Genomic DNA, 14,154 nt, shown 5'->3' with positions numbered 1-14,154 from the left:
ATTTTGAATCCCTGCCAGTAGGCATAAATAACAAGGCATCAGGCTAGTCAAGATTTGCTGTGATTTGCTACACTTCACAGTGACTTCCTATTTGTTCCAGCAGTACCTAGTGACAATGCAAGCAGAATGTGCCTCCCTATGGAAAATAAACTGATTTGGTGTGGTAAATACACAAGTGAATAAACCAGGTGGATTACAAGCAGTCGATGATTAAATCACATTTCTAACATTCCTTTTTGAAAGCTTTGCAATCCTGTTAATTAATCTCTCAAGCAAAACCAGGGAGAGTAGACTCTTACATCAAAAGGCATCTCATTTGCAGCACCTGAATATAAAACAACCTTATTCCCCCTAATATAATGCTATATATCATATTCTGATCATTACAACCAAATAAATATGCATCTCCTCTAAAGTCTGCACACAGTGCACATTAAGTCTTGACTTCTGAATGGATTAAACTTACATCTTGTGAGTTGCATTCCGAGGTGCTTTGATTATTATCTTCATTTCTTGAGGAAACCCGAAGAGTCTCTTTGTCTTCCGGAGCTCTTTGCTAGATGACAAGAAAGATAAAGGACTGTGAAAAAATACTGCAGGGATATTTATCTGTTGGATTCGTCTCTGCCTTCTTTCAAATAACTGTTGTAAACAATTACTACCTAGAAATCAGAAATCTGTTTCAAAACATTCAGCAGCACAACTATTATTTGCTATCTGTTGGATGCGAAGAACTGTTTGACGCTCTCGAAAGAGAACTCTCCTGCCTCTCAGCATCCCTGAAAAGCAACTCTTGAGGGCTGAGGGAGAGGGATAGAACTTAGGATCTGCAGTGGGAGATGCTAAATGCTAGAAGCACCTTGCATGAGTTAAAAGGTAAAGGGACCCTTGACCATTAGGCCCAGTCGTGACCGACTCTGGGGTTGCGGCGCTCATCTGGCTTTATTGGCCGAGGGAGCCGGTGTACAGCTTCCAGGTCATGTGGCCAGCATGACTAAGCCACTTCTGGCGAACCAGAGCAGAGCACAGAAACACCGTTTACCTTCCCGCTGGAGCGGTACCTATTTATCTACTTGCACTTCATGTTTTCGAACTGCTAGGTTGGCAGGAGCAGGGACCGAGCAACAGGAGCTAACCCCATCACGGGGATTCGAACCGCCAACTTTCTGATCGGCAAGGCCTAGGCTCTGTGGTTTAACCCACAGCGCCACCCACGTCCCTAGCATGAGTTGAAGCCCCACAAAATCTGCTCCACGGTGTTCCCCAACACCCTGGAGTAGATTTTGAAAGTGACAGGGTTACAAAGGAAAGGGAGGAAAGGGGAAGTCTTACTGCATGTGTGAAGGCCTCATGCAGTGAAGGTTTGGGTGCAACTAATGGTTAAATCTGTCAATTCTGGTTACTCTCAGATTCTCATTTTTCCACTTTTGTGTTCATTTCTCCACATTTCCACACCAGTTTGCAAATTATTTGGATGTATCCCCCAGTCAGCAAAGATGAAACCTATAAAAAAAGGCTATCGACCACATGTGTGGAGTAAATACTTCTGAATTTGCCCATTGGAAATACACAGATTGTTATGAATTAATTGCTACTGAGCTTAAGTTATTGTGGCATTTTGTTTCTAATATAATTTATTTAAATCTCATTGTAACCGTACAATATGCAATTGCTAATAACGGATATCTAATTACAATTTACATCCTAATTATAAAGAACACACCATTCACAAGTCAAATAAAAACCTAGTTAGCAGTCTGCTTGTACAACTGTGCACTCAGGGGTGAATCATTTTGGAAAGCACTCCAGCCCCTTATCCAATTTGTCTTTGCATTTCTGAAGCCTGCTGATGACTTTCATATTTCAAGACTGTGTGTGCAGCATATGCAGGGTTCCGCATTCCAGCAATACTTTCACAAATTAGAGAGATTTACAGGTGAGACCTTTTCATGCTTGACCAAAAATCACGTTTCAAATTTCAGAAACTTAAGAATTAAGTAAAGCCGTTTGCAGTCCACTTAACTTATGCATGGGCTTGCTGATGAAACTAAAATCTATTTGTGTTTGCACAGCTTTCAGTAAAAGATAATATATAAAAAAAGAATTAAACATCCAGTTTGCTTGAAACAGAATAGCAAGCCAAACTCATTATTTTTCTGTGTTGCTCTCCAAATTTTGTGCTGGAATAAATGATACATTCCTGTTCCAGTCTATGCTTCCTATTTTCTATCTCTGCTTCAATCTATATAGTTCTCTTTTCATTATAAACTACTTACCATTTCTCTTCTTTGTATTATTATAATCTTCCGTGTCTTTCATTATCTCTTCACTGCCTAATACTGCTACGCTGCTCTCTAATCATGATGCTTCTAGTTAGTGACCTTTTTTTGACATTGGTATGTCATTTCAGGGTTTTTTCACCGAATAAGCTAATTTTCAGCTGTTCAGATAGCTTCTCACTCACAACACCTTTTGGATCAGATTGTAACACCCTTGCATTCTTTTTTATTCTTTTTTATTCTTTTTAAATATTTATTAATATTAACAACAAAATATAACAATACGCCAAAACAAGAAAGAAACAATTCCAAATCTTACAGATTAAAACACAAAACTAAGAATGAAAATGAAAAAAGAAAAGGTTACAGACGTTTAAGGTTACAGACTCCGTTAATAGTACCTTGGGTTAAGAACTTTGCTTCAGGATGAGAACAGAAATTGTGTGGCGGTGGTGCAGCGGCAGCAAGAGGCCCTATTAGCTAAAGTGGTACCTCAGGTTAAGAACAGTTTCAGGTTAAGAACGGACACCCAGAATGAATTAAGTTCTTAACCTGAGGTACCACTGTACATTTTCATATAATTCTTTCTTATTAAATAACATGCTGTGAAATTTATGGTTTTTGTCCATAATTTTTCTACTCTTTGTATTCTATTGTATGGCCTTGATCTTGTTCCTACTTTTTAATGGCATTTCCCTTTTCTTCTTTTTCTGATTGTCCATTCTATAACAATTTGTAGATTTTTGAGATAGTCTTTTGATTATTGTATAATATTTCCTTTTCCCATACCAATTTTCTTTTATCAAAACCCTTTGATTTTTTATCCTTTTTGAACATTGCTGTTAGCTGGTAGAATTCTAGCCAATTAACCCTACTCTGTTTTAGTTCTTCGATTTTTTTCACTTTCGGGCAATAATTTATCTCCTCCACAAGTTCCCTATATGTTAGCCAATTATCTTTCATGTTATTTCTTTGACTAGCTGATGGTTCTATAGGCGATAGCCATCAGGGAGTTTTAGTTGTTACTACTGCTTTGTTCCTTTCCCAAACTTCAAATAAGGCCTTTCTCACCAAATGGTTAGTGAAGCCTCTATGTGCTTTTATTTTGTCATGTCCTAGGTAGCCATGCCACCCAACGACTTTGTCCCAGCCATCCAAATCCAGAACCTCAGTACACTTCAGTACTGTTCCTTATCACCTCTATAATCTCTTCAGTCTCTATATCCGAATTTAAATAAATATATTCACTGCTTTCAATTTCCGGGAAATTTATTTCCTCTGACATAATCTCTAATTTTATTCTCTTCTTTGTGTTCCAATTCGTATAATTTTTTATAGAAATTTCTGAACTTGACCTTTATTTGATCTGGGTCTGTGGTTTTCTTACCTTGTTCTATAATTTTATTTCCACTTGTCTTTCCTTTGTTAGCCAACCCCCAGTAATGTCCAGGACGTATGGCAGCTCTAGCTATTATGAAGTGAGAAGAAATCCCATTTCCATTAGGCTTGGGGTCCAGCAACCTGCTCCATAACTCCTTGAGTGACCTATGAAAAGTAAGCTATGTATTTCCAGCATGCTTTGGACATAATGCTAAATCATAATTTACTATTACAGGAATTAACTTGGGCAAACCTCATGCTCATTCATTCCCGCTCTCTATTCTTCCACCAGCATGCCTGTGAGGAGACCGGAAGCATCCGTGTATCATTTTTAAACTAGCATTGCTTCTCGTTGACTGTATACTGCAGGTGCAGGGAAGGCCACAGGAATGGGGTAAAAGAGAGAGGGGGGAGGAGGAAGGGGGAGGCTTATATATACATATGGTCTTTGTGTGAGAGATGTATGTGGTGAATGTGAGGGAGGAAGGGGGAGGGATTCGTGTGTGAGAGAGAGATGCATGGGTATGCAGTGTTAAATGTTAAAAGTTGCATTTACTGTGACAACTTCTTGGTGAGTACCGGCACCTTTTCTTCTTTAAAAAAACACTGAGTAGGACACAGGTGACCTCACAGCAACCATAAGGTTTCCATGGGAGGTTTGTGCTATGCCAGGCCACCCATGACAGCTATTTTGTGACTGGCACCCACAACACTTTCTCAAATTTAAAAATGTGACCACTGGTTTAAAATCACTGGGAACCCATGGTTTATTGTTCTGGAATGTTCCATAGCCATAGTCCTCTGCCTTCCTGTGCCTCACCTCAGCCTAGACCTTTCCTTTGCCCTTTCCAAAAGTCAGAGATTGATGTGCATTATAATGAGTGAAATAATATTTGATCCCCTATTTGATCCCTAGTTAGATGTCAGGCTACCTGGTATCTTCACTGTATGTAACGAGCTGAGATTAGAAGCACCTGCTGTAAGGTAGAGGTTTTACCTGTAATCCTAGCTCGTTACAGTACCAGAACTATATGGGGGGGGGGGGGGACTTGTCAATGATCTCAGGGCAGCTGGGACCATAGTCACAATGAAAACAGTTGGTTACACACCATGCCGTGAAGGACTGAAATATTGCAGAGCTCGCAAAGTCCCCTTGCTCAAGACAACACATGTACAGGCCCGTCTGCAGTTTGCCAATGCACATCTGAATGACCCAGGGTGAAAGTGTTGTGGTCAGATGAGACCAAAATCAAGCTCTTTGGCATCAACTCAACTCGCCGGGTTTGTAGGAGGAGGAATGCTGCCTACGACCCCAAGAACAACATCCCCACCATCAAACATGGAAGGGGACATATGCTTTGGGGGTGTTTTTCTGCTAAGGGGACAGGACACCTTCACCACATCGAAGGGACAATGGAGCAGACCATGCATCGGCAAATCTTGGGTGAGCACCTCCTTTCTTCAGCCAGAGCATTGAAAATGGGTCAAGGATGGGTATTCCAGCATGACAATGACCCAAGACACACGGCCAAGGCAACAAAGGAGTGGCTCAAGAAGAAGCACATTAAGGTCCTGGAGTGGCCTAGCCAGTCTCCAGACCTTAATCCCATTGAAAATCTGTGGAGGGAGCTGAAGGTTCGAGTAGCTACACATCAGCCACGAAATCTTACTGACTTGGAGAGGATCTGCAAAGAGGAGTGGGACAAAATACCTCCTGAGATGTGTGCAAAACCTGGTGGCCACCTACAAGAAACGTCTGACCTCTGTAACTGCCAACAAGGGTTTTGCCACCAAGTACTAAGTCGTCTTTTGCAAAGGTATCAAATACTTATTTCACTCATTATAATGCACATCAATTGCTGACTTTCGTCTTCTGGGTTTCTGGGTGTTTTCCTGTTATTCTGTCTCTCACAGCTACAATAAAACTACCATTTCTTCGTCAGGGGGCAAATGGGCAAATTTAGCAGGGGGTCAAATACTTTCCCCCCTCACTGTACCTTAGGTCAGGATTACTGTCCTGCTGAGGCCATTACTGCTTGAAACAGAACAGGAAACAAGCTTATGATTCACTCTGTGAGGACAGGGCTGACTTGGAAATCATGAATTGGGGCTCTCTATTTCAGGAGTGTGGTGAAGGTTGTAGCTCAATGATTGAACATCTGCTTTGTGTGCAGAAGGTCCTATATTCAGTCCTCAGGATTTCCAAGTAAGTATGGAAGAGATGCCTGGACTGCTACAGTTAATAAGTGTCAACAATATTGAGGTAGATGAACCAACGGCAGTCCCTATATTCACAAGGGACATCACACTAGTATTTGGTAATGGGGTCAAGCAAATTAAATATTGAAAGACATGCCTCTCCACACCATTTTTCCACTGCAGTTGCTTGAAATAATTTGAGCAACATGGCCAAGTCATAGACTATTTAGATATAACAAGTGTAATGTGAGGCCCTATTATCCCAAAGAGATAGAATGTTCAATTTGCATCAAATAAATGAAGCAAGTAAACACAATGAGAACTGATGGTTTAAAAAAAATAATAAAAAAAATAACCATGCAATAATAACCAATATGGGAAAAATCTGTTGAACTGAAGACACGGCCTATTAAGCCAATTACCAGGGTAGCTTTGAAATATATGACTTTACCCTGCGGCATTAGTAGACATTTAGGATTTCACCTTAAATTTAGATAGCAATGTTTCTAAATTTGACAAAGCCCCCCGCCGCTTTGCCTTTGTGGTATGGCTACTCACATTTAAAATACAATTACACTTCTATCAAAATGCCCACTTTAATATGAAGCTTCATCTTATCCCTCCAATCTGGCCAGCTGAAGCCTGCTGATGCCAGCTCAGTTAACTCCCTGTGAGGCAACAATAATGACAGATGAGCAGCCAGACAGATGGCAACTAATAGGCCAGGACTAAACCTAAGCTTGGCAAGGCCCACTGTGCATTTGAATATCTATCTAAGAGATTTTTTGCTTGGTATTTGGGACAAAGGTATTTATCTGATAGCATTTTTTCACAGAAGGTCAGAGTAGCTTGGTAGGAGAAACTAGCAAGAGCATTCTGGACCTCCAGTTCTGTGAAGAACCTGTGTCTCCCAAACATGACCCACCCCTACTGGAAGAATCAAAAGCACAAGCCTCTGTAGGATGCTTCACACATAACAGCAACTGAAAGTAGCTGTGTCAAATGTGTCAATTTCAGTTTTTCCTCAGTTTCTCATTTTTTTCCAGTTTGGTTCTCTACATTTCCACATTGGGTTGAGCAGATTTCTCTAAAATACATGTTTTTTTCATATTCCTCCTTCCCTAATTGCACATTTTTTTGCAAAACAATTTCCTCTTGTATAAATTATTTTTTATGTTATTTTCAAGACTATATTCATTTATAGATGTACTCTAGTATATGCATTTCTGTACACCTTATTTGGCTAGGGAACTACAATATGAAATTCAGCAACATGGTAATTTTGAAGGATAGTTTTTTTTTTGGTTTGCAAATTGTTTCGGAAAGTGCAAATTATCGTATTTTTTCATGTATAAGACTAGGGTTTTTTCCTTAAAAATAATGTCCAAAATTTGAGGGCATCTTAGCCACTTGCCAGAGGACCAATAGCACATGGGAGTTTGCTTCTTCTTCTTCCAGAAAAAGCACTCCAAAGCAACTGATAGTGGGCCTACAAACACAGAGTCAAATTTCAGCCTAGTCCCAACCCTTTGCCAGACAATTTAGTAGAGGCCTCTGATAATGGAAGGTGATTTTAAGCAATTCCACCTCTCCCTAAATATTCCTGTACCACCTTCCATGCTGTTCTGAAGGCTCCCCAACTTTTTGTAGTAGTTGAGGGGAGGTTGCAGGGGGAGAGGGAAGTGGTGAAAAATCACTCCATTAGGTGAGGTATATTTTGGAATTAAAGCCTTTCTATTTGTGGATTTGAACAAAGGGATTCCACTAAGTGGAAATCCCTTTAGGAAAAAGACAATTTTGATAGGAATTGGAGTACATGTACACATGGTACATTTTAAAAAATCACCAAATATCCATCAATTTCTAATGATTCCTTGTGTTGGATATATTGTTTTAAGGAGGAAAACTTCACATTTAGACAATGGACTTTTGTGGGTCCTCCTCCCAGTTCTCTGAAATGTTGATTAAACTTTAATCTGTTTCATAATTTTCACTAAAAGGTGGATTATTGCTGTCTTGCATCTCCAAACACGTTCATAGCCTATTTCAGCATATGTTGTAAGTATTAACATATGCAGTACCAATGCTAGTAACTATGCTTTTATTATTGTGACACTTTCCCCCATTTGTTTCAAAATCTTCTCTGTGGGTCAAAGGAAAAATGGCAACTTCCTCAACTGCCTATTGATAAAAACACAGGAATACATCGTTTCATTTTATAACACTGAAACTTTCCACACTGCACAACTCTTTGTCCCAGACCTACTGGGCAAACTAGTTGCTAATAGTGGAAAGGAGGTCTGCTGGGATCAATCCATGACAGTAACAGCCATTTAAAAGAGATACAACAAAGCATTCCGTGGGATTTCAAGAGCCTGGGGAAAGTGTTCTTTTCTCAAAAGCCTCAGACACTGCTAAGAGCCCCACTTAGAGGGACTAGGCTGAAAGATGTTCTCAATAAAAAAACAGGGGGGAATCGTGAGCACTTCTTTAATATATACCCCCTGGGAAACTATGTGTTTCAGAAAGTTACAGTTAAGAACATTATTTCTTATACTTGGGGATTTATGGGGGGGTGTACTTTATGAACCTCTGTCTTCTTCTTCTTTGGCGATCACTCGTAGCCAAGTAAGATTGTCTTCCATAAACATGTTTTTAACAATGAATCCATAAGTGACTATGGAGGCCCATTCTGGATCCACACATCCTTCCACAGTGGGGACATTGGTTTTCGGGCAGGAGTTGATCATGGTGTGGATTTGCTAAGCGTGCCTTCCTCTTAGCACATTTCTCCCTTGTGTCCTGAGTTTGAGCGTCTTCAAAGCCCATGACACCTTTGGTAAAGGCTCACAGGCAAGTGTTTCCCAATTGTTAGTGTTTATACTACATTTTTAAAGACTTGCCTTGAGACAGTCTTTAAATCTCTTTTATTGACCACCAGCATTACACTTTCCATTTTTAAGTTTGGAATAGAGTAGTTGCTTTGGAAGACGATAATCAGGCATCCGCACAACATGTCCAGTCCAACAAAGTTGATTTTGAAGAATCATTGCTTCAACACTGCTGATCTTTGCTTCTTCCAGTACACTGATATTAGTTTGCCTGTCTTCCCAAGCGATGTGTAAAAAATTTCAGAGACACTGTTGATGGAATCTTTCAAGGAGTTGGAGATGGTCTATGTTGTTAGGATATTTCCGTTCCACCTTAAGAGAGAGCAGGCTTGTGAGTCACAGAGTCTGCGTATTTCCTGTTGAGGATGTTTATGTTTGCTGTTTCCTTTCGATTTCAGTCGGTCGGAGTCACTGACTCAGAACGGTCATGTTTTCCCTTTGTTCTGTTCAACGCTAAATAAACTGTAAATATACTCTCCTGCTGTGCATCTTTTGCTGTGTGGAGTCTGCTGAAAGAGTGTGCACCAGCCTAGGAATGTGGATCCAAAGGCTTCGTGTCGCTAAATGATACTGCGTGACTGCGTGACTACGGGAGGCAGATGGATGTCCGGCAGCCGGCTTGGGGCCAGATGGACGTTATCTCCCTGGCAGTATCCCAACAACAAGGTTTCGGGCCCAGATTCACAGCACCTACAGGAGAGTAAAGCTGCAACAGACTGCGTTTGAGAGGTATGTGAAAAGCGAAAGCAGCGAGAGCGGAGGCTTTTCTGTTTACCTCAACAAGGAGCCTTTGAACTCCGGCAAGGCTTAATTGGCCTGGGAGCCAAGCCAGGGAGTTCGTGATTAATGGGCTGCCGAGATAATAAGTCTTTGAAGGCATAAAGACTTGGGCTCACGTAAAGACCTGAGATGGATCTTTTACAATCCTCAGAAGTAGCTCCGTGTCCACCGAAGTTACATGGGCAGAATTATGAAACCTGGACAAAATGGTGTGAGAGTTTGCTGCGTCAGTTTAGGGTGTGGCACACTGTATCTGAGGCCCCCCCAGTTCCTCTGACAGAGAGATGGAAAGCCGATGATTCGAAGGCGATTGACATAATAGTCTTATCCGTATCTCTTGAGGAAATTAAGACGCTGGCTGGCAACACCACTGCACGTGGAATGTGGTATGCGTTGCTGAAAGCACACAAGTCAGTCGTCCCAGCCCAGAGTTTGACTGCATCGGAGGTCCTGGCTGTTTCCCAGAATGCGAGTGAATGCAGGGATGCTGAGGGCACCGGTTGCAAGCTGCAGGGGGAGCAGACTGTGATGTCATCCCAGGCAGCATTCCAGCCTCCAGAGGGAGCCAAGGAGTCGGCAGCTGAGAGCTCTGTTTCTCGTGAGAACCAAGGTCATCGCCTTTGCAGAGGCCGGAAAGGCAAAGGTAAACAGGCGTCTGCAGATGGCCCAAAGCAGAAGGGGGGTGAAGAGCCCACGCCAGTGGAAAACAAGGCTTTGTTAGCTGGCACTGCTTCACCAAAGGCTAAAGGCACGTCTGCTGACCAGAAGCAGGGGGGCAAGCTGCAAAAGCCCACGCCAGTGGAAGACAAGGCTATGTCTGCTGGCACAGCTTCACCAAAGGCTAAAGGCACGTCTGCTGGCCAGGAGCAGCAGGGGGGCAAGCTGCAAAAGCCCAAGCAAGTGGAAAACAAGGGTTTGCTTGCTGTGAAGGCTGCTCCAACAGCCAAAGGCAGCTTTGTTGTTGATTCGGGCTGTACCCGCCACATCTCAAAGGATCGGCACCTCTTTATCTCCTTCAAGCCTCAGGAAGGTGAGATCCACCTGGCTGATGGAAGGACGTTGCAAATTGCAGGAGAAGGGACTGTGAAACTTGCAAGTTTGCATACAACCATCAGTAATGTTCTGTATGTTCCTGGAGCTGCAAGCAATTTGTTGAGCGTCCCGCAGCTTACTGGACGTGGTTTTCAGATTTCCTTCAAGAGGAGCATCTGTGTCATCAGTAAAGGCAAAGAGGACTATTTGCATGCAAAGTTTATGGGTGGTTTGTTCCATATAACTTATGATGACACTGCTGTTGTATCTAATGCTGATTCTTGTTGTGTTGCACAAACTAACAAAGTTCTTCATGCAGGTTGCATTCATGAAGCGCATCGAAGGTTTGGTCACCTCTCTTGGAAGGCACTGGCCAAGATGCCAGAGGTGGTTGAGGGTTTGAACATCAAACCCTGTAAATATCACATGAAATGTGTATCTTGTGCTGAGAACAAGGTGAAGGTTGCTCCAAAAGGCAAAGAGTCTAGCAGGCAGGCTTCCAAGCCCTACCAGCTAGTGCACGCAGACCTGGTTGGGCCACTTACGCCCTCTTTAGGAGGAGCAAGGTTCTTCATGGTTCTAATTGATTCTTTTTCTAGGTACATTCATGTGTTTTTGCTCGAACAGAAATCGCAAGCGTTTCCGAAGTTTAAGGCATTCTGTGCTTGGTTGGAGAATGCTCACGGTAAACGTATCGGCTGTCTTTTTACCGATCGGGGCGGGGAATTCACTTCTCAGCAGTTTGAAGCTTTCCTGACTGAGAAGGGAATCCAGCATGACATGTCAACCCCCAGATCGCCATGGATGAATGGGCTTGCGGAGAGAGCAAATCAAACATTGCTGCAAGGAATGAAAACCTTGTTGCATGATGCCAATCTCCCTGATAAGTTTTGGGGGGAGGCTTTGGGGAATCTGGTTTACTCCGTTAATCGCAGATTGTCATCACCCATTGGTTGTACCCCCTATGAGAAGATGTTTGGCAAGAAACCCAACACCAAACACATGAGAATTTTTGGTTCTGACATGTGGGTACGCACCCCACAAACCAACAAGCTTGGGAAGCGTGGGGCACATGGTTTGTTCATGGGGTACGAAAAAGGTGCATACAGGGTATGGATGACTAACTCTAAATCCATAAAGTTCACAAGGAGTGTTGAGTACAATCCTAAGTGGGGGGAAAATGTGGGAATTTTCCAGAGTTACCCAGAGGAGGATGAAGGTGATGTCAAGCAAGCAGCTAAAGCTGAGGAAGCTGCTGAGGATGATGATGATGAGGATGATGATGATGATGATGATGATCAGAGTTCGGATTCCAGTTCAGTGGGCGGCGCTGCTGCTGATGTCAGTGAGAGTGATGACACAGCAGACTACAAGAGTGCAAAGGCCTCAGTCAGACCATCTGATGCGTCTGACAATGAACTGGAAGAACCACTGTTCACCATTGGTTATTTTTCTCCTAAGAAAGAGGAGATGAGTCCAGAAGACTTGCGTCTAGTACGTAGGTCTGAAAGGGCGACCAAAGGCAGACCTCCAAAGAGATTTGCTGATGAGTTTGCTAAGACTGCAACTGCTGTTCTTAGTAGCTCAGAGAAGGTATGGGAACCTTCAAGCTTCAAAGAGGTTCAGGAGTTAACCTCTAAAGATGCTGAGCCTTGGCTTAATGCCATGAAGGCTGAAGTTGATTCCTTGAACAGGAACCAAACCTGGGAACTGGTACCGGTAGTCCCAGGAATGAGACTGGTTGGCAGCAAATGGGTCTTCAAGGCCAAGACAGACCAGAATGGCAAGGTTGTCAGACACAAAGCCAGATTGGTTGCCAGAGGTTTTTCACAGGTACCAGGACAGGATTACCACGAGACCTACTCACCCACGGTCAAATATGAGAGCATTCGGCTGATGCTCAAAATCGCTGCGGAGGAGAAACTGCATGTTTCCCACCACGACATTAATACAGCTTTTTTGTACGGGATTTTGAACGAGGAGCTGTTTATGCTTCCACCTGACGGGATGCAGATACAGAAGGGAATGGTCTGTAAATTGCGGAAATCCTTATATGGTCTCAAGCAGAGTGCCAGGTGTTGGAACACAAAACTCACTGAAACATTGCTTTCTCTAGGTTTTCACCAGGGCAAAGCTGATCCATGTGTGTTTGTCAAGGAGGAGGGGCAAAACAAACTGTATTGTTTATGTTTTGTTGATGATCTTCTGATGTTTTGGAAGAATCAGGCTTTTTACCAAAGCACCCTAGCTCAGCTGAAGGAGCACTTTGACATGAAGGATCTTGGTGAAGTATCCAACTATCTTTCTCTGCAGGTGGAGAAGGACCAAGCAGGTAATTTTCTGGTACACCAAACACAGAAAATTGCTGATGTATTAACCAGGTTGAATTTGGTTGATGCAAACCCAGCAGACACACCGATGGTGACAGGTTACCAGGTAGACAGTACTGCTGAAGCGTTTTCTGACACAGCGCTATACAGATGCGTTCTAGGCAAGCTGAATTTCATTGCCAGATGTTCAAGACCTGACATTGCTGTAAGCTGTAATCTGCTTAGCAGACATGCCAACAATCCTACGGTTCAGGATTGGAAAGCTCTGAAGCGCATAGCCCGCTATTTGAAAGGGACTATGCACTACAGGCTGAGGTTCACCAGTCAGAAGACTGGAGGTCTTGAAATCTTTGCAGATGCAAGTTTTGGAAGTGACACCACAGATGGTACAAGCACTTCTGGAGTATGCTACATGTACAACCACTGCCTGTTTGACTGGTTGTGCAAGAAGCAAACAACAGTGAGCCTAAGTTCCTGTGAAGCAGAACTCAATGCTCTGTCATTTTCACTCATGGATTGTGAATGGTTGATGCAACTGTTTAAGGACATCGGGGTTTCTGTGAAATGTCCTATACAAGTGTATCAAGACAATAGATCGTGTTTGGCTTTGCTGAACTCCGAGAGTTGCAAGCAAAGAACCAAGTACTTGCAGATTAAGCTACATCGTGCAAGAGAGTGTATTCAAAAGGGACTGATTCAGGTGTCCTACATGCCAGGAAATGAAATTCCTGCTGATCTGTTGTCTAAGGTTGTTAACAGAGAACAACTTAAGGTTTACACACAGAGGTTGCAATTGGGTGAACCACAGGTACTACAGGTTACACGGAAAGGGGGAGGATGTTAGGATATTTCCGTTCCACCTTAAGAGAGAGCAGGCTTGTGAGTCACAGAGTCTGCGTATTTCCTGTTGAGGATGTTTATGTTTGCTGTTTCCTTTCGATTTCAGTCGGTCGGAGTCACTGACTCAGAACGGTCATGTTTTCCCTTTGTTCTGTTCAACGCTAAATAAACTGTAAATATACTCTCCTGCTGTGCATCTTTTGCTGTGTGGAGTCTGCTGAAAGAGTGTGCACCAGCCTAGGAATGTGGATCCAAAGGCTTCGTGTCGCTAAATGATACTGCGTGACTGCGTGACTACGGGAGGCAGATGGATGTCCGGCAGCCGTCTTGGGGCCAGATGGACGTTATCTCCCTGGCAGTATCCCAACATATGTTTCACAAGCATATAGTAAGGTTGATAGTACAATAGCTTTGTAATCAAGC

At 42.8% G+C, this 14,154-nt stretch overlaps 1 protein-coding gene across 3 annotated transcripts in view; it reads right to left on the bottom strand.

Moving 5' to 3' along the window:
• The window catches only part of LUZP2 (leucine zipper protein 2), a 320,774-nt gene that overhangs the window by 15,504 nt on the left and 291,116 nt on the right, over positions 1 to 14,154 (bottom strand). For all 3 annotated transcript variants that reach the window (XM_077929673.1, XM_028729249.2, XM_077929685.1), the window contains one exon: positions 467 to 556. In XM_077929673.1, coding sequence (XP_077785799.1) covers positions 467 to 556 — 90 coding nt within the window. The remainder of the gene's footprint in view (positions 1 to 466; positions 557 to 14,154) is intronic.

This window comes from Podarcis muralis, chromosome 1 (assembly GCF_964188315.1).
Source record: "Podarcis muralis chromosome 1, rPodMur119.hap1.1, whole genome shotgun sequence".
NCBI classification, from domain to species: Eukaryota; Metazoa; Chordata; class Lepidosauria; order Squamata; family Lacertidae; genus Podarcis; species Podarcis muralis.
This window is presented reverse-complemented; position numbering and strand designations above follow the sequence as displayed.